Genomic DNA, 26,142 nt, shown 5'->3' with positions numbered 1-26,142 from the left:
GTTATGAATTTTGTCCTTACTGGATAACCGTATCCTGAGCCAGAGCTGGGCTCTCCTTTTTCTCCTTTACTTCCAATTATACCTGGCCGGCCCTGTAGTGATATATCAACGCCACTTTACACTTCACATTTGTACAAGCTGATGTACTGTCTGGAAAATTTCTGCAAGCTAATAATAGATTCAACTTCATAAATGGAAGACTTACAGGCCTGCCTGGCATTCCGATCTCACCCTTCATGCCGGGATGACCATATGGTCCCTGTGCAAGTACACAGCCAGAGGCAAATGTTACTTACAACATCAACATTGTAATTTTGTAATAAATATTATATAAATAAATATTATATATGTAATACTCACAGGAGGTCCAACAGGTCCATCAGGTCCCCTCTCCCCCTAAAAGCAACAACAATGAAGGCTGTGAATTTAATATTTTTCTATACATAGATATACTGTATCTTCTTCTTCTTTCAGCTTTTCCCTTCAGGGGTCGCCACAGCGAATCTTCTCTCCCCACCTATCCCTATCTTCCTCAACAGTTGCACCCACTAGCTTCATATCCTCATTTATTACATCCATATACCTCCTCTTTGCACACACACACACACACACACATATATATATATATATATATATATATATATATATATATATATATATATATATATATATATATATATACTGTATATAGGTTTAAAAAACTAGCTTAAGCTCTCACCTTTTGACCAACCATTGAACCAAGAAATAGAGGGCTTCCATCAGGTCCAATAACCACACCAGGTTCTCCTTTCTCACCCTTAAAAACAGAATATGTTGAAATACAGGCAAAAACATAGCAGCCTCACAAGAACTTGATCTAGATTATTCTACATAAAAAAGAGAGATTTAATTGGGATAGATCTGAAAAACATAAATAAAACGCCATTCAAATGAAGCGTGAACTGTGTGACTGACCTTAATGCCATGTCCTGGAGAACCTGGGTCTCCTCTTTCACCCTTTGGTCCCATTGGGCCCTAAAAATAAAGACAAATATTAAGTATAATTCAAAACTTAATTGTCTACAAAATTTCACTTATATTCAGATGGAGACTACTGTCTAAAACAAGTTTTCTTGGATTGGTTACAGATATATGTACAAATGCTACAAATACAACATTTTGTTCAACTGAACTGGAGATTATAAAGCACACACATTGAACCAGACACTGTGCCAATATTTATCTGCTACAAGACTTTATTTGAATCGTAGGTAGTGTGCAATGGCCAAGAAACTTTAGTAAGACAAGCAATGCCGTTTTCTTCCTGTAATTTGTCACCTATCTGTATTTCAGAAGAAAAAGGATTTATTATCATCACCTATACATTACAGCAGTAAAATTCTTTCTTTGCATAACCCAAATTATGGAGGTTGGGGTCAAAGCAAAGGGTCAACCATGATGCAGCAGCCCTGGAGCAGAGAGAGTTAAGGGCCTTGTTTAGGGGCCCAACGGAAGCATCTTGTTTACATCAACCTTCCAAACAACAAACCAGAGCCTTAACCACATGAGATACCACTACCCCATTTGAAATGCAAATGTATTTTCTATGGTTTTCCAAGGAAGAAGCTAATTTAATCACTTGTTAGCTATGAAAATGAAACATGGTTTTCACACTAGGCATGTTCTGAATCTGAGTCTCCAAACCGTGGTCTGGCTTCAGACTCACTTGTTTCTATCAAACTCCTTTTGCGTTTATGATCGTACATCATCACAAATTCGCATTTGTTTTAAATAATTCAGTTGCTAATATGTGCAGTAAGGCATCTCACCTCAATGTTCCCCTGCCTCTAACACTACATGTCTGTTGTGGAAACTAATGATGTCATCAGCGGCTAAAACAAATGCGCAGGTGACTTCCTGAACAAGTGCAGAGCCGAGTACAAGTTGCGTTCACGTTCACTGGAATCGTGGCACTATTCCAGTGCAACCGAATACACACCACCTCCTACAGGCGGTCTCGAGTACAATACCATTATTCGTTCAGTATTCATTGCCAATTATTCATGCACACCGTGCTCTGTTTCAGACTAAACTTCCAGTGTGAAAGCCACCAAAGGCTTCTTGTACACATGAATTTTACCAAATCTATTCAAATTTGGTAAGACATAGGATAGCTGTTACTTCAAACAATTGGTTCAGATGATCACTTGGATCCATCCTCAGCGTGTATAATCTGAAATCTTTTCTCATAACATTAGTTCCTACCTGCAATTTAGTTCCAGTTAATTGTTTGACATACAAAATGAAAAAAATAAATTAATTAACAGAGTGTTTTTATCTGTATAAATGATGATAAGGCTGATAGGTAGTATACATAGCTAGTAAAGTTGAATCTCATTGATAATTTGAACAAGAAACATGTGAATCAAACAACTAGTGTTAGCACTGATTAGTGTATTATTTAAACGTGTTTAGCTTTTAAAGCTCTATATAGAGTAGCTACTACGGTTTCTCATCAGAATTAAAATCATGCTGGAGAGTACATAGCTGACATTAGTAGCAGCTGTATCACTGCCAAAAGACAACTATAGGCAACTTGTTGCTTGCTAGTGTGAACAATGGATTAGTCTCAGTTGTTGTTGTCGTCCGTTGGTTGCTCCCTCTTTGCGGTCACCACAGCGAATTATCTGATACGCATATTTGATTTGGCACATGTTTTTATGCCGGATGCCCTTCCTAACACAACCCTCCAATTTTATCAGGGTTCAGGAACGCCACTGAGAGTTAACTCTTCATTGGCGGGGTCAGATCCCTGCCTGGGAATCAAACCGTATTTTCCCAATCAGACTATATTTTCCATATATGCCACAGATGTTCTATTTCTACTTTATTGTGTCTAATTTGTGTCTTATTTTTATTCCTTTACCTTATTTTTTTGTTTTTACCTTAGTGTTATTTGGATCTATATTTAAATCAAGGACAGTGGTAAAAAGCATTTCACTATGTCGTACTATGTATGATTGTGTATGTGACAAATAAAACTTGAATTTGAACCCAGGCCACTGCAGTGACCCTGCAGAATGCTGCCACTGGACCAGCAGGAACTCAAAGCTTTAATACATAGTAGAAAAAGCTTAAATTGCTCAACAAACATGTCTTGGCTCAGTGACACCATTTAACATCATTAGAAAATGCGTGCAAATTTGATTTATTTTAACACCAGCAACTTAGCATCTAAATGAAAAACCGTACTTACTGGGAATCCTGCTTGACCCGGGATGCCAGACTGCAAAGACAGTAATTCATCCTATTAACATGCACATACTTTTATATATCAATTACATCAAATCTGTGGCCTGAGTGGTGCCAAAAGATATTGTTAGTGCTATGCCTCAACAACAAAAGCCAAAAATTCTTTCATATCTCAGTCAGGGAAATAAATGTCATGTTTGACTTCTTCTGTAAAGGAAGGGTTAACACACAACGTTTGCCAAGTTATTCCATCATATTATACTGCTGGTACTTTCTGTGCTCTTTTAATGTCTGGCATATCTTTACAATCCTCTCCCTCTAACAAACACAGGAGAAAACATCTGTTTGAGAGCTTCTTTTCTATGAAACGATCAGCAATAATAACAAGGTTACAAATCAAACCAGTGTGTTAAATTGGTAGGTGCTCAGTAGGAATAATAAGTTGGTATTTCAAAATGACTGGTTGTAATCTGTGCAATACTCAACTGAGATCATCATATTCCAACTATGATGCAATTAATTGCTGGAAAATGCTAGGAGCAGCACTATGAAAAAGATCTCTGCTTTGATTATTTGCTTGCACAATATTTGTTGTTTTGGCAATGCTTTTATTTTGTAATATTGAATATACTTATTGCAGCAGGACAGAACAAGTTTCAGATGAGTTTAAAGGCTCTTACCAGACGTGAGTCAACCACATGCTGAGGAAAAGAGGAGGAAAAAAAAACAACCAATTAATTATTATCTTCTCAAAAAGACTTTCTCATATAGAATGACAGGAAACCAATTTATACTGTATATATGTATATATATATATTTCTTACACCATCTGCAGAGCGATAGATGATTTGTCCTGGGGGTCCAGGTGGTCCTGGAAGGCCAACACCATCACGACCTGGATCACCCTATTGCATAAACACATCAAACCATTTACACCAGTGTCACCATCAGGATCTGACATTTTTTTGAACATCCGAGGAAATACTCACTCTGTCTCCTTTAAATCCACGTTCTCCCTTAGGTCCCTGTGGAAAAAAAACCCCAAATCTTCAGTCAGTATCCAGCCTTGATTGCTCATTACAAGAATCACAATGCTTGTCCTAATGATGTGTAGCGCTAAGGAATGTGTCTTTACCAGAGTGATCAGGTTTATGATAACGAAGGATTTGGCCCAAAACGACCCAAAAAGGGATTCACAGTTAAATGTATAAAAGTGAAGAATTTTTATGTGTCACATTCTTATAGATAATAGACTACAGTATAGTCAACCCAGAATATCTGTGCAGAGCTAAGATAATACCATTAGATGACTGTGAATGTCCTTAAAATAGATTAATAGAGAAAGAGAGGCAATGTGGCAACAGATTGAAAATGAAGGCAGTGCCATGCATCATTAGTGCATTTTTTTTTTTTTACACCGAGACTGAGAAGATCTGACATACCGATAACCCTACTTATATTCTTTGTATCTACAACTTTCAAGAAAGTTACACTTTCAGGAAAGTGGTTATTAAATACTATTTATACCACAGCGTTGTTGAATTCTCTATTCAGACTCGTTAATTTTCTATAACATCAGCTTTGGCAATAGTTCTGTCTGCAAGGTATATTAATGTGCTGGTTATTTTTTAATATAATTTTTTTTATATAATTATTTTTTAATCCAATCTTTTTAATATAAAAGGGATTTCTATGGTAGGCACACAAACAAATGTGTTTTTTGTATAATACTTGAGGTTTACGACCTGTGTGATTTCTCAGTAACATAAGCAGCTACAACTCTAATACAATATTAAATGTAACTAGAAATGGACTAAAAATATGTTGTTCTTTAATAAATAATAAAATTGTTGAGAAATTAAACATTGTATGCTTTTATTTAAAGGAAATAACCACCTTCCTGTTCATGCTCTGATTAATGTATCTATAACAGCATATCCCATGTGCTTTATTTCTGTCAATTATTTGCAGAGAAGTGCTACATGCTATGGGTTTACATGGCACTAATTCATTACCTCTATGTCATCATCTATAGCGCTATAGAACATATCATTTTTACTGTTATAATGGTGTAATGTTTTATCATCATATTTTTTAATCACACCCCTACCTGTGGGCCTGGAAAGCCATCAAGTCCAGGATGGCCAACTGTTCCCGGATGTCCATCGCTGCCTTTCTCTCCTTTCTGCCCAGGTACACCTGGCTGACCCTACAGAACACCACACACACACACACACACACGTCTTCTACATGCCTAACGAAAAAACAATAACATTTGCTCCTGAATAAAAATATTAACAAAAGAACTTACCGGCAGACCAGGTGGACCCTGAAAAAGAATTACAGTGATACAAAAGCCATTAATCTAAAGAGTACTGCAAATAAGGTAAACAATGAGATATTACCAGGAAATGAAGAGGTCACTAACCCGTACTCCTTCTGGTCCTCTGACCCCAGGCACGCCACCATAAAAGTTTACACCTGAACCTTCCAGGTCATCCTGAACAAAGAGAAAAATACAATTCTCATCACAGTCTTGCTCCACCCAAAACCAACACAGCATAAAAACCTAACATGTTCACAATAGCAGCACAAATAAGATACCACACAACACAAAGACTTATAAAGAAAACCAATCTTTCTCATAATAGCAATAATGCTAAAAAAATAATTAATAATCTTGTTTTCATCAATTTTCCATCTCACCGATCGAAGAGATCTATTTAAATACCATTTTAAAAAACCTGTATGTATATTTGTTCCGTTTTATATGTGCATATCTTTCCAAATTTACTTTATTATTGTTTTATCATTTTCCTCTTGACATAATTTACAACTGAATTAACAGAAAAGTGCTATTTTGTGTATAAAAAAAGTAACGGGTACCTTGAAAAATATATTATTATTTTATGTTATTATTATTATTATTATTATTATTATTATTATTATAATACTCACAAATCCAACATGGTAGCCCGGCCCTGCAGGCCCAGGTGGTCCCACAGGTCCCATTGGTCCTGGAAGGCCAGCGAGGCCAGGCTGCCCGGGTGGTCCTGGAGGACCAGGAATCCCCTGTGCACCCTGCAGAAATGCAGGAAATTAATATATTAATATATATATATATATATATATATATATATATATATATATATACATATATATATATATATATATATATACACACATATACGTATATATATATATATATATATATATATATATATAGGGTAGGCATAAAGGCATATCTTTAGGTTACAGTCATTTTATGAGACATCTCATACCAACAGAACTTGAGAAACAGTTATGTGCACAGTTTTACTGTATAACACTTTCTCTGTTCTGTCCTATTTTATTCTGTTTTATTGGATTTAGTCTGTAATGATATTAAACACACAGATGACTTTAAGAGGTAGTCTTTTCCCTCACTTTTATTCAATTTTATTTCATTTTCACACTGACCCCACCAGGACAATTAACAATTCGATTTAAACAGAATACAATAGAATAGAATATTATTCTGATTGTGAGAATTGGGAATCCAATACCATAGGGAATCACGCATTATTTAATCTATAAATTCTAATAAAATATTTCAAAAACATGTAAAATGGAGCAAAGCAAAGAGGTCCAAAACTTCCACATTACTATGAAGGACAAGATTAAATGAACTACAGAGTTAACAACCTAATCTGATATAATACGTAATTACACACAGGCCATTAGTGCCTAATCGCCTATCTTTAAGATAAGTGAAAAGGACGTGAGAAATTGCGATTCTTGACGCAGAAACCATCTGTCGTATAAAACACAGAAAGTTGTTGGTCAAGTGTAATGAGCTGGTTTAAATTTTAATGTTTGATTCAGCTATTAGATTTCTGCCTGACGGAAGACACATGTGAAGACATATCGCTCTTCGTACATGACATAATGAGACAGAGAGATCAACTGCGAATCACATGAACATCAAACATCAATCTTAATGATCAGCTTAACATTAGCAGCATTCAGTCAGGCCACTAAAATCACACGAGTTAGATCTAGTTAGAGCTGTTACTAAACAAATACATACAATAAGAAGATTAGAAAATTAGTACTGTAAATTCACAAACACAACCATTCGAGTTTGTTCACAAATAACATCCAAACAAAAAACATCACATATGCAAGATTCCATATGAAAAAAAAGCAGCAACAGAGAGCCATCGAGGCCTGCTCTATCTGTCAAACTGAGGGTGTTTTAACAAAAAGAGGAAGAAGAGTCTTCCTGAAATCCAGAAAGGAATATACTAAATGCCTAGAACATACTTATTTCTAAGTGTATAAAAAAGCTAGCTTGATTGCTAAACTAAGATTGTCTTTCATCTTAAGTGGTGAAAGGCCCACATTGTATGCGCTCTAATACACACGGCACACTGTAATACATCACTAAGTTCTCGGGAATTCACCGCTGCTCTCAAAATCCATGGGTTTCCCAGAGTATTTCAGGAGTTTGCATCAGCATGTGCATAAGTGTGAGAGTGTGTTGTTGTGTATGTACGCGTGTTCTAACCTTTTCCCCGACAGCTCCAGGTAAGCCGAGCTCGCCGGTATCACCCTGCAGAGCATGATGTGAGTGTGTTTAATATCACATGCACAAGTGACATTTCAGCAGCCTTACAGGAACAGAATTAGGTCTGTCATGCATTTATAACTCCCTCAGGGGATTATCATCATCATGTTTAATTTTAACATGCAAATTCTTCTTATCCATGGAAACTAATGATGCAAGCCCACAACTCGTCAAAAAAACTAGTAGGATGCTGGGGATTAAGGTGCTAATGCTCTCCTACCTTTTCTCCTTTAGGGCCAGGCAGGCCGGGCTTTCCGTCAGAACCCGGGGCACCTGGAAGTCCCTGTAGGTCACAATGTATAGCCATTTTAAGAAACAAATGCAACATTTCTGAAAATTATATGGTACAAGGCAGAAGTTTCTCAAACACTTAGCCAGGTTCAGGCATATTTGGATATGAAAAAGTACATAGATTTTTGAAAGCCATACCGGTTGTCCTGGAGCACCGTCCTTTCCAGGTGGACCCGAAGGTCCGGGGATTCCAGAAACAGACGCATGTGAAGCAGAACTACTTTCAGGTCCTGGGGGTCCAGGTGGGCCAGGTGGGCCAGGAGGACCAGGCAAACCAGGCATTCCCTAAAAGAGATCAGGAAGAAAAAAACCCAAAATGCTCTATCAAAGTAAGAATATGCTTGGATGGAAATCAGGGTTGGGCAAATCAGCAGCTTTCACAAAGCAAAGGTTTTATAGCTATTCTTAAAATGAAGGTCATTAATTAGATTGATAGCTATCTGTAGTAATTTTTACCTGACTCATTTGCATAGTAACAGACAGATAAAACCTTTCATCAGTGATGTTAAAATGTTAAAAAAGTTGCTGAAATAAGAGAATAATCATATATATTTGATGTAAAATATGGTAAAACATACCACTCTTCATACTGCATATCTAAAATCTTTGTTTAGTTATTATTGGCCCTGACAGTGGCCCAAACTGCTGTACAGATCTTAACATCGAGCAAAAGTAAATCTGGAAATAGGAATAAAACATATTAAGACATATCTACATGGCCTGCTCAGATGTTTAACTAATAAGATTCTATTATTACAAAACTGTATTGTATGTTATGTTTTTAAGCCAAATTGAAATCAAATTCAATAATGGACACTAACTGCAAAATGAGTTAGTTACCCTGTGTTTCTAACACTTACCCGCAAACCCTCTAGATCACCAAAGCCAGAGCCCTCCATGTCCACAAATGTCTGTAGATAAAATCAGTAATATTGATTATTAATACAGTTTTTAACAAAAAGCCACCACAAGTTTGACACGGTTCACTGAATACTCACAGGCCTGTCTGAGTGATAGGTGGGTCCTGGAGGTCCCGGAGGTCCTGGTGGTCCCCTGGGTCCGGGATTACCTTCTCCCTTGTCACCCTGAAAATGAGACATTAGAAGATAATCTATGTGAAATCTTTTAGAGGTTTAACATCATTTTCAATCCCAGGCACTGTAACTAGAATGTCAGCATTGTCGCTTCAACCACATTATAAACAAGAGCACATTATAAAATAAACACAATCCATCTATTAATAAGGTACAGTACCGCTGGGCGCCTCTGTGTTGTATTAGGTCTTGTGTTTAGGCTTTAGTATGCATGATTGATAATGTAATCATTGCACTTACTTTTGCTCCTTTAGCTCCAGGATCTCCAGGGGTTCCTGGGAAACCAGGTGGTCCAATTGGTCCCTATAAATGTATGAGAGAAACTGAAGTAAAATATTTACATATATATTTGTGCAGTGTATAATGAAAGCAGGACATACAAATAACTATTCTGTTTCAGTTCAATGATTAATAATCGTTAAACTTTCCCCGTGCTACAGATGAAGTCAGGGGGGAGCTGGAGCAGTGCACTGTGGGACACTGTAGTTACTACGTGCTATATACGGACATTTCAGTGACCGTGTGTGCTTGTGGGCGTGGCTAATTAATCAATTTTTGATGTTCTTGCAGATTAACACAGAAATACCTTCCCCTGAGCATGAAAAAAAACGCAATGTACATGTGAGGATACAGGAATTATGCAACAATTTGTGTGAGTTTTGAATAGAGGAAATTATCTATATATTGTATTGTACATTTGAAAACTTATAAAACATCCAAATATCCAAGTATGTGAGGACTGATTCTTTTCAATCCCACTCTAGCCATTCACAGCCAAATTGTGAATGAATTTTGACCAATCGTTGCCCTTTCCTTGCAAAAATTCTGACCAATCACGGCGCTCCGCTCAAGGAGGCTCTCATTTATGTAGTGAAAAGGGAAACATTCCATGGAAGTCATTCAAAAGCAGAAATGCACTTGACCCCTGGTCTACACTGTATAAGTGGTCTATTACTCAGGAGAACTTACAGCAATTCCATCTTCACCAGGGTCACCCTATGAGAGAACAGAAAGAAGGATATTTATAGGGTACATTTGTTCAGACACGAGCTGAGGCATCTGGGGGACCCCATGCATTATGCTGCGCATTTCAAGGGCAAAACACAATAGCCGTTTGCACCATTAATTGCATTGGCAGGGCAAGACACAACAGGGTTTTGACATAACAGCATTCTGTATGACGTTAACAAATGAACAGCTCATATTATACATGAACGTATTATACTAACAGGATGTGGGTGACACCGCTCACTGTTGAAGACAATGGTATTATAAATAAAGGGCTTCAAGGTTGTAAGAGAGCCTGATGTGGTTCATCTGCAGCCCATATGGTCCACAGCACTGTAGAGCATGTCTCCAGACTACATCTGGAGGCTGGTGCATTAGGATTACACTGGGATAGGCTTTATAAGTAGCTGATGAGCTAAATCTGATTTATTAAAGCAGGATAAATGTTAAACTCTACAGCGCTGGGAGTGGGAACATCCACTGGCCTCATACCACGATCTGTAGATTTAATTCATTTCAATTTACTCACTTCACTGAGCCTAATTAAGTGGAATATGCACTGGTCATTAGTGGCAATTATTATTTATTAGAGATTACAGACTGCTAAGGTGCTATATAAGCAGATGTGAAGTGGATCCTAAACCAAAAGAACATAATGATCCAAACTTTTGTGTATAATTGAACTGGAATGGTAGTGCGAAGTAGTATATTATTGCAAGGCTTCAGGGCATGTATATATATATATATATATATATCTCAAAAAATTCTATAACCACCTTCCCCAATACAATACAATAAATAATTCAATGTATACATATGTGTGCTGGCTTGGGAAAATTCTTCACATGGTCGACTTTTTCTACTATACATAGTTCCTGAAAACAAACTGTGTATCTCCACCAGAAATAAAGATGCAGTATTTTAAAATCTGCTTAACGTCAAAGTTGAAATAAGAAAATTTCATTTAAAGACTCCATTACAACCGCGGTGCAGAAGCTTCACAGACATTTCAACAGCCGGTATCTGATTACAAACTAAATCGATTAGGATTATATTCATTTCTCTATGCTACGTAGCTATCCAACAACTCAAATAAAGGGTGACATTCACTGTGTGGGGAAATCACACATAGCTAACAAGGTTTTAGATATCTTTTGGCAAACAAACTGTTTTTTACTACAGCATTTGTCTTCTTCCTTAGTGTCAGATTATGCTTGATATAACCCTAACGTAAGTCGATTTAGGCCGAAACGGGATTCTTTTAAGACTGCTGCCTTGATTTAAGCCTTAGTGATGCCTGGTATTTCTCCCCTAGAGCACCAGACATACAGTATTTATACCTACTGTGTTATTCTCTGTTTAGAATAAAGCAAATAAATCCATACAGTCTGTCTACAGTTACAGACAAAATTGTTGTCTGAACTTCAGTTTGTATAAAGTACATAATCCATACATCCATAAGTGCTATAGATAACTGTCTCATGGTTCACTACAAAACAGTGTAAATACCAGTGCATATGAGTATTTATAGAGTTCTATTCTATATCCATTATTTCAATAAATATGATATGTTTTCTTCTCCTGAAGTGCTTTCTGGTTATTCTCCCCTGTATGAATACCTCCCCTGGTTATTCTCCCCTGTATGAATACTTATGAAGATAAGAAGTGTGTTATAGAGATGCTCACAGCTTCTCCTTCAGGCCCAGCAGGCCCTGGAGGTCCGGGAGGTCCTGGAGGTCCCCTTGGTCCTGGTACACGCTGCACTACGGAGCCATCTCCTCTCTCCAATATGTCAGCAGTGGGCCCGGGAGGACCAGGAGGACCTGGAAGACCTGGTGGTCCTTGATCACCCTTTGCTCCAGGATAGCCAAATCCTGCAACACCCTGAAAAATTAAATAAACAGAAAGCGTATGAGACACAACATTGTTGGACGTCATAGTTATGTTTAATTTTGTTTTAAGTAAAGGAGCAGTCTGTAATATTTTGAGCCCTCTGCTGGAGGCAATGAGAATGCCAACAAATGTCTTCTTCCTGAGCCTTTCTGTAGAAACAACATTTGTTTTGTGAGATTACGTCTATAAATAAGGGGCAGCACCGAGCCAGGGGTCGAGTCTAAATGAAAAAAAATTGCGTAGTCTGAAGTTATGCAAAATATAAGTAATAAATCACTAAAAATACAGCTTTTCTCTCTGACTGTTACAAGGCGCTGACACTGGAGACTCTTTCCAAAAAAGCTTAATAAACATCTCCATACAGGGAAACAAATGTGGGGCATCTGCCATACAAGTACCTGTGTAAGCTGCTACTATAGAAACGATAACCTATTAGAACACATTCATTAATATAAACCTGTGATATGCCTTATAACCAGAACAACGTCAGAGCTGCTGTTATAGAAAATTGACTCACACCTTTTGACCAATCAGAATAGAGAATACAACGTATGCTATAACTCATAGATAGACTAAGCATTACAAATCGCACTTTTATCTGTGAGCTTTTTAACAGGAAAAATATAGGAACATCCACAACAGAGTAAAAGACAAGATATTAGCTGTAAAAAAAATCTACAATTGTTTTATCAGTGCAGTATTATTCACACATACCTTCATTCCTTTTTCTCCTTGGCTACCCTGAAAAAATACACATTAAAGACCAAATGTTAAACGCTAACATCGCTGATGTTGCAACGCAACCTTTCTAAAATTTATATGGCTGAAATTAGCAGAACAGAAGCTTCTTTATCTCCTGGTTTTGCCAAGATATGTTTCATTTACCTCAAATAGTCAAACAGATAACAGATACATATTTCAAATACAATATTTAGCGTACTTTCTCTCCCTTAGCACCACCTCCGCCTCCAGATCCGATCCTGGCCCCTGCATCTCCCTTGGGGCCCTCAGGACCACGGTCTCCTTTGGGTCCTCGGTCTCCTTTATCACCTTTTTCTCCCCGTGCTCCTACACCTGTTAGCACTGTACACAATGAGATTGTTAGTTGGTTTTATTTTTTTTAAAAAAGTTGCAATTGTCCCCATAATAACAAAAAAATGTATTTCCTTAACCAAACAAACAGCTTCCCCATTCAGCCTTGACAACAACATATTTCTTAAGGAATATCTTCCATCATACTTTCCATTTACGGCTGCTAACGAAAGCATTAAAAGCATCAAGAAGCGCATTATTTTGAAGTATTGCTGAAGTATTCCTTTCAGAAATATTCCCACATCTCAGCAAGCTGCAGCATCAGCACTCCTGTACAGCGACATGAAATAGTGCAGCAATTCTGCATTTCATGCAATACGCAAAAGTCACCGGTGGTACCCGCACTGGCACTGGTGCAAGTGGCACTTCTGAGGCTTTAAGCTTTATCTTAGCACCTTCATGCATAGCATCACTGGAAAAGTCTACTGGAGAGCACAGAGCAGCAGCAGACCGTTCGTCGTTTATGCTCTGAGACCCACCTTGGGAGCCGGAAGTCCCAGCCTCAGCACCGGAGCCAGAAACTCCTCGGCCACCAGTACTCACGGTATACGTATGTCGTGAGATATCAGACAAACCTGTTCCTCTTCCCGAGCTTGAAATTTGCCCTGAATCGGCAGTTCGGTCTGAGGTTCGCTTGTTATCTTTGATCAAAACCGAAGTTCTCTTGCCATCGGCCGAGACGGACGTATGCCGAGAATCATCATATATGTCAGATGTTGATTCAGAATTGTCATATGAGCCAGATATCCGGTGTGAATGGTCATAAATGCCAGAAGAAACATCATATGAGCCAGAAGATTGACCAGAATTACCGTGTGAGCCAGACGTTCGACGAGAATCACCATATGAGCCAGATATTCGTCCATAGCCATCATAGCCTGACGGTCATTAAAAAAACGATTAACTAAACCCATTTTGTAAAAAAAAAAGAAAATCACTCATTCTGAAATCAGCCAGCATCTTTCTCACACCACTACTACTTTATTAATACTCTAATAGTAAATATATCCATAGAATCAATATGGCTAACTAGCACCTTAGAGATGATTGTAACAGTACTCTTCTTTTTAATCATATGTGACATCAGTAATTTAACATGAAATCTGTTGTGGCTTCGTCACCCTGAGAGCTGTAAAAGACATCATGGCCACTAGAGGGCGTAGCATACAGTAAGATGCGCTCCAGAAAGAGTCACATTGAAATTTGGGCTCTTTAAAAGAGAAAAGATAATGCATGTTTCAAATGAAGATATCTGATCATTAAATAAAAACATTTGAGACTATTTTAATCAGTGTGCTAAGATCACAATTGTGTATAAAAATCTTTCCAGTATGATCCAGTCTAATTCACTGAATTAACACAAACTGTAAAAAACAATCCAAAACATATGCTTTTAAAAATAGCTGTAAATTTTTTTTTTTCTAAATCCAGCAGTCTAGACTGAGGTTTAAATCATAAACACACTCACCTTTGGGCAAATCTTTGCTCACTGTTACCACAGTAGGGATCACTGGAGGCTGCTGTAGGGGATTGGAAGGCTGACTTGTGGTCTAAATGGGAATATACAGAGGGAAGGTGAGGTCTAAACAGTATACACCATAAAATACATACTCTAACATACAATAATCACACAAAGTCGAAGATTGCGTCTACTTTTTTGAGCAGACGTTGTAGGCAATGATATACTATACAGCTATGCAGTGTATCCAGTGCTTTTTTGGAGCATAACTGATCGTTATTCATTGCAGATGTCATGTTATGGTTTGGGGGTTTCGACACTGTGGCTGCTTAGGACCGATTCTAACCGTAAGAATAAAGTAACTCAGCACCCCAAAGGCTCTGGAGTGGGTTTTTTTTGCCCATGTTCCATGTTTCATGAGTCAAAAATAAAGAGATTTATCAAAACTGTGTGAGAGGAATAAAACAAACCATGAGCAACCATGAACCATGAACCATGAGCTTGTTTGCTTCAAAAGAGGGTCTGGTGAGAGTATAACTGTTTACAATGTAATGGAAATGAACATAATACAGGATCTGACTCATTTTCATGGACATTTCACAACATATAAAGTATGATGTGTTATTATTAACATGTTGGTGTGGTATAAGAAGAATGAAGAATAGAGGGAGGAAACAGGAAGAACATCCTCTGTCCTGAAGACTTTTCTCAGATGGAAAACGTATTACAGGGAAAGAGACTCCTTACATTAAATATCAATCAACTATTATAATTATTTTTTAAAAAATTAACATTTTATCAATTTATGTTCAGCCTTAGATGATGTCCACCATTCGCGTCCTTGTGGACGAGCTTCGGACCAATCAGAAACAAGAATTCCATCGCCATGGCATAATGTAAATAAAACCTTCATAAAGCTTACAATTATACATGATTTCTTGCTTCCTGAAGTACCCTATTATGCAAGTCATGTTTTCCTGAAGATCCTTTGTCTCACACATACTGCGACAGCTCAACCTTATTTTAAGTCTGACACACTCACAGCAGGGTCCAAGCAGCAAAACTGAGTGTCAGCTCCCACTGGGACACAGAAATAGGACAAGAATGGTGTTTAGGGGATACTGACTGTGTGTATTTTAGCCTGAAGAGAGTGATCAGGATGAGAAATGGAGCCTGGGGCTCATACTTCTATCTGTCAGCAAATAGAAGTATGTGGAGGATATGTGGAGGAAAAGAAGCTGCCGAACATATGCCATCATAACTACTGCTCTATGTGTGGAAGGGAGGACTCTTACTGCTTCAAGGCAGAGATGACATATGACACAACTCCAGTCCTAAATCGCTAACTCGCGCTGAGCACATGATGGTAAAGGAGGATATAAATGGCAAAGTGAAGCCTGCTTCAGGGGAAGAATTGCTCTCCTTTGTTCCTCATATCGTTGTAAAAGCCCAGAATTTTGCTCATTCTTAGAAGCTCAGTGATACTGTAATAAGGTAGGACTTCCATTCTATGCGTCCATTTGTCCCTGAGGGAGCTGTTGAGTCACTGAACTTTCACTGGTCGGAAAAGAAAGCACAACCTGTGACTGGGAATGACCTCCATGCCAATAAACCCTAAAGTACTTGCAACTCTGCTAATTATATTTCAAGCTCATGGCACTAATTCAATGAAAACAAACTCGTGTTCGCACAAGAGTCACAAGATGAAGCCTTTAATTAGAAGAAATAAAATAAAAAAATCCCAGAAGATATGATTAGATGAAGCAGCTCGATAGTTGTGCTTAAGGATCTACAAGAGTTAATGTGCTTTAGGTTGTCCCCAGCAATACTTCACACCGTGAGCCATCATACATCTTAATCCACTGTGAAACAAGCAGGGAAAATGCCCTGGAGGGAACAGACCATCAATCAGGAACAAATTCCACCGCATCACAATGGAAAATTTGCTTTGCAGCACCTTCTCGCTTTTCTTCAGGAGCTTGTTTAAACCCGTTACATGCTGTAGGAGGATTGGAAAAGAATGAAGCCGCTGACTCCGTGTTTCCTAACAGCTGTTGAGAACATTTAAGGCTGATTTTATAGTCCTAATAAATACTTGTCAATGAAAGAAAAAGCCGGCGTGATGCGGCACAAGCTTCAAAACAGGAGTATGATACCCCAAAACCTGCTTAATTCAGGAGAAGCACAGAAGCCAAAACACCTCCCTCACAGAGCATAATGTTCTTTCACACTGATCGAAAAAACAGTGTATTAAGTAAAAACACACACAGAGACTTGTGTCTTCAGTCCACTGGAGCCACCTGGTTTTCCCTTCCTCTGTAATTGGGCCCAGCATGCTCAGGCAGAAGCACAGACTATCAGACCAAAGTTTAATTTTTAACCTTAATATGGTCCAGTGTTTGTGGAACAGGAAGGCTAGGAATGTTTTTTGTTTCAGACTTGGCCCCAGATGTCAGTGTTTGACTGGGATTTCCTCCAGAAGATAAGAGTTTGTAAATCCACAGTCTGGCCAAAACTCACATGGCACACACACCTAGAAATAAACCGAAATCTTACCACACTGCTTTTTGACCAGGTTTTAAGTGTACAAGATTACATTCAGGCTGATTGCGAAAGTTTGAGGTTGTATGATTCATGGTTGTAAATATAAAGACAGAGTAAACATTGCTTTAAGGAAAATTATACAATAAAAGAAGAAAATACCGTGACTGTGTGTTCGTGGTCGTGAAAACCGCTTCCATATTCACCAGAGGCCTGAGAGAGAGAGAGAGAGAGAGAACGAGAGAGAGAGAGAGAATTATTTCATATCCTTAGCATTTTATCAGTATTATCTTATAATCTTGATGTTATCACAAAAGCCAGAGGTTCTGCCCATTTCTGCAGGCTAAGAGATCTTTTTTCAGTGCCATTTAAGACTTGTGAAAATGAGACTGCAGGCACAGCATTGTCTCGGAAATATATGCGTGGATTCCATGCACTACCGGCCACAGGGCTGATATTTATCAGTGCACAAACACGTTACAATGTAGACCCTGGTTAATGGTTGACGTAAACCTCAGAACATGTACAAAATACCTCAGAACTACATACCATCTGTATTTTTATTTTATTTGTTTGTTACCATTGTTGAATGTAACACATTTGCACAACAAATCAATCTTTTTCTGTTCTTGAATGCATCCCCATTGGGATCTATGAGAAGTTTTTAAATCCACATTGACTAGTAGAATATAAAAAGTCCTTATAAAACTTTTTACTGACTGGCTAAACCTAAGGATGACAATAAAGGCTGTCTCTGCCTTTGCCTGTGGCTATGACATCTGGACACATACTTTTATTTAAAAAAAATACAGTTACATATATTACAATATAAAATTATAGCTACATAATACACTTCTGTTATATTAGTTCTTATATGGGGAAGTGGCAGTTTAGCAGTTATGGCTTTGAACTAGTGATTGAAAGGTCATACATTTAAACACCAGACTGTATTTACTGTAGTTATTTTTTTAATTTATTGTTTAAAGCAAAGCTATGGTTAAAGGACCTGACAAATTGAGGTGATTTTCCAAACACTGGCTGCATCCCCAAAAAATCCCCAATGAATTCCACCAAGTACATACTCTCGTCCAAAGCAAGGTGTAATCTAAATCAGATCGTCCCATAAAGATTAAGGATGTGATTATGGGCCTTCTGGATCATGGAAACAGCTCTTTGGGACTTACTCCATCAGAATCATCCTCTTCTTCTTCACAATAATGTGCAGCTACATGGGGGTCTCCAACCACCTTTAGATCTCCAATAATACCCTGAAAGACAGACATTCACATAAATGAGCAACTGTATGCAATCTACATCACATAATCAAAAATTGGTCTGATGTCATTCATGTTAAAAGAATAGCGCCTGTTTATCCATATCCTTTTTGAGCATGAATACCCTGAATATAATGTCGTTCAGACTACCATCTACCAAGCAACAAAACACAAAGACCATTTCCAAATGACATTAACTGATATTTATCTTCACAAGTAACTAAATTTCTATCTCACACGGTGACCAGGGTTGGGGGTCAAAGGTTTACCTCAAGAATGCAGTCAAGGGGGATTTATGACACCTTAATTGAGCTTTTGTGTCGCACCGTGACCCTTACTGAAAATCACACACATCCGCAGTCCAAGCCCAGCTTAGTCAAACCCACAGATCTGCCGATTAGTACACAGCGCTAATGAGAGCAAAAAGATGGCAATCATATCTGGCCTAATGAAGCTTGTAATTATAATGGCTGACTCGTTACAAAGACATCGCTGATGTCACTCTATAAGGCCTCCATAGACCACATGAAACACGGCGAGATCAGAGGAGTCGTGTTGAGGCGCATCCCACCCTTCAGCTCTTGAATGCCTATTGTGAACCCTCAGTCCAGCAGTGAAAGTGGAGCATTCCTGCTGGCCCGGGCGCCTCACTATGGTTATGGGCAGACAGCAGGACAGTGCTACCATGGATAATAGACAGGAGGAAGATAACCATCCAGCCTTAGTGTGGTCCCACTCTCTTGTAGAAGATCAAGATGGCATTTTCAGAGTCTCTTAAATATGTGGAGTCAATGTTTAAGAATGCCTAAGCAGCACACGGATATTAAACTACACAATAAAATGACCATGTTCAATGTGAAGGTGTAGGATAGTCTGATCCTAAATAGCCATTTCATGATTACAGCTCCATGTAGTTTGTAATTCTATATAAATAATTTATTTTATTTTATTTACATTATTTACTATTTATCAAAAAATATGTTATCCCAATCTAAGTTAACAATCCCTCATTTTCTTTCAAAGTTTCTTTACTGACAAATAGGAAAAATGTACTTATCTATTTTTAACAGAGGCAAAACATGGAATTTCCGCTGTTTTGGGGGTTTCCAAAGGAAGGGCAGTCTACTGCTAGAAAGAATTAAGTAGTATCTATGCTAAGACATGTCTAATGATTTACTCATTCTATGATTCCCGTAACAAGATTGGACATTATCAACACCATGGGCCAATACCATAATATTACTGAAAATCCTCAAAACATAATTTTCTTCTTTATATGATCTTCAGAAAGTTCAAATGATACAACTTCTTGTTGAACATGTGATTTGTGAAATATTCTAAATAATTTACATATGTATGACTCCATCATGGAACACACAGCAAAAATAAAAAGGCTACTTGCAGACACTGTTAGAGATTAGATAACCCACTGGGCTAAAAGTCTGTAGTTCTCATCAACCGATCAGCAAGGGTTAGTCAGACCATGATCACAAACACAAAGGGCCATTTGAAAACTGAAGATCTGTATTTCCCTGTTCTGGACAGGAATGTTCGACTCAAAACAAAGCCTACAGTGTACTGGTTTATAACCACATACTACTGGAAGCTATATAGCATTTATACACAGATTAAGAAAGTGAACAATTATATTAGGTTCATATAAGAATTATACACCTGTACTAGACATCTTTAAAATGTTTAAAAAGATAAGGAGATATAATTTGCAAGCCTTGGCTAAGAGAAGGAAGGAGGTTGCAGATCTAAATTTATTTTCTCATATTTCCTTCCAATTTGGTCATTTTCCAATTCCTATCCACTAGTAGCTAGCTGTTTCAAGTCAACCGTGGAGACTAAAGGCTGGCATTTACTTCCTCTGAGAAACGTTTTCTGAAACTGCTCACACTAGATCACACTGCATCTGAACACACTTTGGTGGGTCACAAATATGGAAGAAGGCACTTGGCACTTTCCCCAAACAGCCTTCGACTGGCTAGGATCACTGTGATTAACAGGGATGAGGGTAATGTCATTTCTAGATTTGTCATTAACCGGATTTTATTTTCTAGTGAGAGGGTAAATGCTTTTCTGAGATGCAGGATCCCCTTTTAATAGCCCAATGATTTTAGGGACAAATTCAGGATTTGCAAAATGACAACTACTCAATCAAATCAAACTATTATGATGGCTCAGGTAATTTTATCTGCCCTGTGCTTAAGCAAGTGATCAGCTTATGTAAATCACAATACTGTCTAAGAGTTACCATTGACTATTTTACAGGTTCATGCTTAAATTGTCAAAGGGACAAACATACCACAAACTTATCATCATCAGCTCCTCCAGCTTGGCCCACAAAGATACCGGCTCCTGGTTCCAGGTCCATTTCATCTGGAGAACGCTCAAAAGGGAGCATCTTGGGTTCTGAGTCACAACTGGGGTACAGGGTAACTTTATCATCCAACACACTGAGAGAGAAACGAGTCCAGTAGTTGACAAGGGAGGGAACAGTGAAGCTTGCAGCCTCATAGGATGCCTGGGAGTCTGGCTCAGTGTAGAACAGGACAATATTCTGCTTTCCGTCCTTCACGGGTGTAAGCTTCACCCCGACGTACATGATTTTCTGGTTGGTGTCTGTGATAGAGAAGATGACTCCAGCTTTGGTAGAAGTGGGCTTCAGGTTGAACATGAGCGAGAAGTCACGGTAAAAAGATTTGGGCAGGTGCACGCGGGCCAGCTGACCAGTCTTGGAGTTTTGATCGAACACAAAGCCAGAGTCTGGTTCATAACTTCTGATGACGCCATCTGGGAGAGGGTAACCAATTAGCTGCGAGAGCGAAACACCTTTCTCTGCTGTAAAAGGAAAGAAGAGGAATAGAGATTAATCAAATCGTAAAGCACATATAATAGAAAATAAATGAGGTTTATGTTGGGTTTGTAGGGAAGGACCTGGTTAGAAAAGTTGGTTGTTAGACTGTTGGATTACACCTTAAAGGAATGCACTTAAAAGTGCTAACATGGCTAGCAGTGAGTGAAAGTATGTAAGGACTAATTAGTATGGTTACATATAAAATAATCCCTACACAGCCTTTATTCAACATTAGCAATTAGCATTTTTGTTCCTTTAAGAGGGTTCAGGGGTTGATTTGGGATTAAGCAGGCTTCACATGGAACAGTACTCATAACAAAACACTGACAGACCCCCACCCAGTCAAGCCCACCCTGTCAACCCCACACTGCAAAACCCCACCCCTTATCTGCACTTCTCCACCCCTTACCACTCTCCCCCACCTGAACACTGGTTATATAGTGGTATATTACTGTATATTCTATATATTTTTTTTCATTACAATGCAATTCCATACCCAGAAGCAAAAGAAAACAAGCTTCATGCATCTAACTATGTATTCTAGAAGTCCTATACCATATATACCTTGTACACCAAAAACAAGAGAAATGTGTTGGGATCTTTAGGGGAAAATCTTATCACCTTAAAAGGAAATAACGTTTATTCCAGATGTCAGAGAGTTCTCATCTTTTATTGGCGTAATGACATTCCACTTTTGTCTCTCCTTAGAGGACCAGTGGTTCACCTCAAGAGAGATATAAAATAAATAAAACAAACCTGCCCACAGAGTCTTCTCTAAAATAGCAAAACCAATCCTATGGGGGGAAAAGCTAAGCATAAGCACTATTTGTGATTGGGAACGCTCCACAAATTTGATGTTTGTGCAAAAAAAAAGGAAAAGATTAGAAAGGATTCTGTTATATAGAGCTGTCATTTGTTGTTTTATCACAATTATTCTGACATTTTCCAACAGCAATGCCATGGCTAATTGGGTTTTATTCGTATAATTAACCTTCGTTTGTTTATTTGGCCACCAATTTCAACAGTCAGTGGACTGTTTGTCGGCTCACCTCAAACTAAATTACAAAAGGACACATCCTCTGCTTGTTAGCGTAACTAATTTAGATAAGAATAGGAGTGCCCCAGTGTTGTGATATATAAAAGCTTTTGTTTTACTCAGGGTAGAGAGAGAAATGATCCAACTGTTGCCATGCAGCATAACATGCTAAAGCTCTACAAAGTCTGCACAGATGAAATCCTTTACATTCTCTTTCACACTCATCACCCATGTCACATGTCAACTTAGAGGCCTTTAGCTGGCATATGGAAAGAAGATAACCGAAGTTAACCCACTATTATGTAATACATGATATGTGCATATCTGGACCTGGAAGCCATATGTTCATTGATAATAAATATATATCATTCCTTCAGAACACCGTGCCATGTTGTACCATATGGAACTTATGGAACAAATCAGGTGGAAAAAATCTGCCAAAAGATGTCTAAATCCTTCCTAAGTGTACTTGATTTTCTCACACAATAAATGTCACGCTTTAATCAAGTTGTTACAGCTCAGCTCCACAGCAAACCAGACAAGGCCAATCAATTCAGTTTATAATCAAATAGTAGCTTTCAGAATATCTCTGATGCTCCTGCAACATCACATCATCATCAAGGCACAGAACAGAGCTTACAGACTCTGTGCAGGAGACAGCAAAGTGTTAAAAATAACGTGATAAAGCACAATGAGAACAAGAAACTTAGACAACAGAAGAAAACTGACTGAATGAATCAGCATCTGATATTATCATGAACAAGAATCTTACAAGTGAAGAAACAACAATGATGGTGCAGTTAGTATTAAATCTTTAAATGTGATCTTCTTTCTTATTACTTTCTTTTGGCAGACACCCTTATTCAGAGCAACTTACAATTTATCTCATTTTATACAACTGAGGGCTAAGGGCTTTGCTCAGGGGTCCAGCAGTGGCAGCTTGGTAGACCTGGCATTCAAACTCACAACCTTCAGATCAGTAGGCCAGGACCTTCACCACTAAGCTACCACATCCCCCATGCGACTTTGGGGGTAACCAACAGTAGAACTTGGCACTTGGTCTTATTTATCAAAATCCTTTGGGGTCCTGTAATTTCATTAAGAGTTGCAGATGGTTTGGTTTTGTCAAAACAGTGAGTCAAAATAAATAGCCAAAAACCTGATGTGATGCAACAGAGTTGTTGTTGTTGTTCTGCTGTTCCCTGTTCGGGGTTGCCACAGCAGATCACCCAATCTGCATATTACGACACAGATTTTACTTCGGATGCACTTCCTGATGCAACCCTCACATTTTATCTGTGCTTGGGCCAGGGACTGAGAGTTAACCCCTCAAAGGCTGCGTCAGGTTCCTGCTCAGGAATCAAACTAAGGCCTCGGCAGTGAGAGTGCGGGATCTTGCCACTGGACCACCAGGAACAAGTAGGTTATGTAACAGAGTTTTTTTTTTTAAGTCCACTGTCACATCAACCTAACAGTCCTAACCTGCAAGCAGTGCAAAGCATACATCATTCACAGCAGATGTTCAGGATTTGAACCCAGCTGAAGATTTTGTTGTTGTAAACTATGCAAGGAGGAAATGACTAAAATAACCTAACCATGACGTCAGGCCCTGTCAGGATAGTGCTAAACTCAGAACAGAGTGAACATCCTGCACAAGTCCAGGTGCTGTTGTGTGAAGAGGCAAACTATAAACTAAGCACTCTGAGGATTGATCCATTTACAGAGTCCACATGAGACTGTAAGAACTGTCAGTGACTGGCTAAGATTCCTGAGCACTTTAGGGAAACAAGAGTCCTTGAATGTTACCTTTCTGTCAGCAGGTGATAAATTGTAACAGCAGAATCCAGATGGCTGCAGGAATTAAGTCACGCTCAGAGACGCCCTCGGGGTGGGATTGGTCTGTTCTCTGAGCGGAGCACAAAGCCAGCTGATTCACCAGTCATTTCACTTTAAGATTCGACTACACCTTCAGTTATGTAATGACCCCAGGGTCATCAGGCAGCTAAGAAAGATCATGACAAGAGTCATGAACAGGACTGTGGCACTAATCTTCAAAACAAAAACATGGTTTTTCGTAGTTTCATGATTTTTTATACGAGGTAAGTGGTTTCACAGCTTTAAATCCATTTCCCTGTGATATGGTTATCTAAAGCAGTGGCTCTCAAAACGGGGCCCCCAGGGGACTGTGAAGCAAGGTCACAGGGACTTCAAGTTTCCAAACTGATCTACAGCATTAGAACACAACCCAAAGTTATCCAAATTATTATATTTGTTACTGCATTCTTCTAATTAGCCAATCTGACTTGTCAATGGAATCGAATAGGTTCAACTTTTAAAGTCGGATACAGTCAACTCACTGTTTCTTTCCTTTCCAAATATCTCTTACACAGCTTTGAGTCAATTTTACTGAGCTTAACCCAACTGATCTGTTCATGAATAAGAAGGATGAAAAGATTCTAGTGTAAAGAAGAAGTGTAAAGCCAGCTCCAGAAGCTCTTGGGATGTCCTTCAACACTGTTTACAATATACCACAAAAAGCTTAGAGCACAGACAAGAAGGTTTTTTTTTTTTTTTTTTTCCAGATCTGCACTCAACAGCTCCAACAAAACTGCAAGGCCAAATTCTGCTTAATATTTAGCAGCTAATTCATTTTTCATTTCTCTTCACCAACCAAACAGAGCATAGATGCACCTTTGTATTTTCTATAGGTTCATGAGAATGAGGCTAATATCAGCACAAAGAAAAAGAAATCAGTTTTTCAGTGATTTGGCTGTTTGACTAGGAAAACCTTAATCAACTCTAACACTAAACAGTAAATTTGGGCACATCTAGGACCACCTGGAAAAGAATGAGTGAAAAGTGTGTGTAGCAGTAACAGCTACAAAACAACTCATTAAAGGATAATATAGTTTAATTTTTAAAGTCTTTTTTTTTGGTTATGCCTCCCTAATTATTTGACGTAAAAGTTCTTAGGTATTTTAGCTAAAAAAAATAATATATAAACTGGGAGCACAGGAAACCAATTCACATGAGCAAAATGATATGGAATTTTCTGACATTGGAGACACACTCCAGGCAATTAGCATCCTTTCAGGTAATTATTCCCATAAACTGAAAATGAAATCTTCTTTGCTTGGAATACTGAACTGACTCATTGTCAGAGATTAAGTGGATGAGGTTTGCATGTATGCTGAGCTTTCACAGGATGTAAAACTCTTTCTGCTCCTCAGCTGTGTATCAGTGTCACTTACTCAGGAAAAAAAAAATGCAAAACACACTGTAATTTAAGCTCATATGACTAATCCCAGCACTCTCTTTCTCGGGAGAGACGCAAAGCGGTGATCCGTTAACCCTAAATGTGCAGCAGGAATCAAGAGTTAAAAATTAGCAATTTAATTAGAATGTCTCCATGCACAGGGGTTTTTTGTCTTCTCACAAATTTCTGACAGTTAAATTAGTTACTGAAGGCAGTGAGGCAGAGAAAAGGCAGACTTCTAAATGAATGCGCTTGCAGGCTTTACGCTTCTCCGCTTGCACTCAATCTCACCGTGTTTGCACTGACGAAACAAAAAGCCTTGTCTTTTTTGGTTCACAATCACTTTATTGATGATGGGGGGAGACTGAGTAAATATTCTCATTTAAATTAAACTTAGCGGAGCTGTAGCTGACATTAGATGAATAACAATATTGGAGAAGAGTAGAGAAGAGAAGAGAAGAGAAGAGAAGAGAAGAGAAGAGAAAAGTTTTTCCC

The 26,142-nt window shown here is 38.3% G+C and overlaps 1 protein-coding gene across 5 annotated transcripts in view; it reads right to left on the bottom strand.

Moving 5' to 3' along the window:
- col18a1a (collagen type XVIII alpha 1 chain a) overlaps nucleotides 1-26,142 on the bottom strand; it is a 79,693-nt gene that overhangs the window by 7,679 nt on the left and 45,872 nt on the right. For 4 of the 5 annotated variants that reach the window (XM_058391467.1, XM_058391465.1, XM_058391466.1 and 1 more), the window contains 28 exons: nucleotides 20,804-21,339; nucleotides 18,403-18,486; nucleotides 17,381-17,431; nucleotides 14,687-14,768; nucleotides 14,031-14,096; nucleotides 13,067-13,209; nucleotides 12,841-12,867; nucleotides 11,920-12,117; nucleotides 10,195-10,221; nucleotides 9,466-9,528; nucleotides 9,130-9,216; nucleotides 8,992-9,042; nucleotides 8,270-8,416; nucleotides 8,061-8,123; nucleotides 7,781-7,825; nucleotides 6,190-6,312; nucleotides 5,660-5,731; nucleotides 5,543-5,560; nucleotides 5,342-5,440; nucleotides 4,221-4,256; nucleotides 4,056-4,136; nucleotides 3,912-3,932; nucleotides 3,236-3,265; nucleotides 955-1,014; nucleotides 719-796; nucleotides 361-396; nucleotides 206-259; nucleotides 21-92 (listed from right to left, as the gene is read on the bottom strand). In XM_058391467.1, the coding sequence (XP_058247450.1) occupies nucleotides 21-92; nucleotides 206-259; nucleotides 361-396; nucleotides 719-796; nucleotides 955-1,014; nucleotides 3,236-3,265; nucleotides 3,912-3,932; nucleotides 4,056-4,136; nucleotides 4,221-4,256; nucleotides 5,342-5,440; nucleotides 5,543-5,560; nucleotides 5,660-5,731; nucleotides 6,190-6,312; nucleotides 7,781-7,825; nucleotides 8,061-8,123; nucleotides 8,270-8,416; nucleotides 8,992-9,042; nucleotides 9,130-9,216; nucleotides 9,466-9,528; nucleotides 10,195-10,221; nucleotides 11,920-12,117; nucleotides 12,841-12,867; nucleotides 13,067-13,209; nucleotides 14,031-14,096; nucleotides 14,687-14,768; nucleotides 17,381-17,431; nucleotides 18,403-18,486; nucleotides 20,804-21,339 (2,450 nt within the window). The remainder of the gene's footprint in view (nucleotides 1-20; nucleotides 93-205; nucleotides 260-360; nucleotides 397-718; nucleotides 797-954; nucleotides 1,015-3,235; nucleotides 3,266-3,911; nucleotides 3,933-4,055; nucleotides 4,137-4,220; nucleotides 4,257-5,341; nucleotides 5,441-5,542; nucleotides 5,561-5,659; nucleotides 5,732-6,189; nucleotides 6,313-7,780; nucleotides 7,826-8,060; nucleotides 8,124-8,269; nucleotides 8,417-8,991; nucleotides 9,043-9,129; nucleotides 9,217-9,465; nucleotides 9,529-10,194; nucleotides 10,222-11,919; nucleotides 12,118-12,840; nucleotides 12,868-13,066; nucleotides 13,210-14,030; nucleotides 14,097-14,686; nucleotides 14,769-17,380; nucleotides 17,432-18,402; nucleotides 18,487-20,803; nucleotides 21,340-26,142) is intronic. The other variant, XM_058391463.1, reaches the window with a different exon arrangement.

Source organism: Hemibagrus wyckioides, linkage group LG06 (assembly GCF_019097595.1).
Source record: "Hemibagrus wyckioides isolate EC202008001 linkage group LG06, SWU_Hwy_1.0, whole genome shotgun sequence".
Lineage (NCBI taxonomy): Eukaryota > Metazoa > Chordata > Actinopteri > Siluriformes > Bagridae > Hemibagrus > Hemibagrus wyckioides.
The sequence above is the reverse complement of the archived record's forward strand: the minus strand, read 5'-3'. Positions and strand labels throughout refer to the sequence as shown.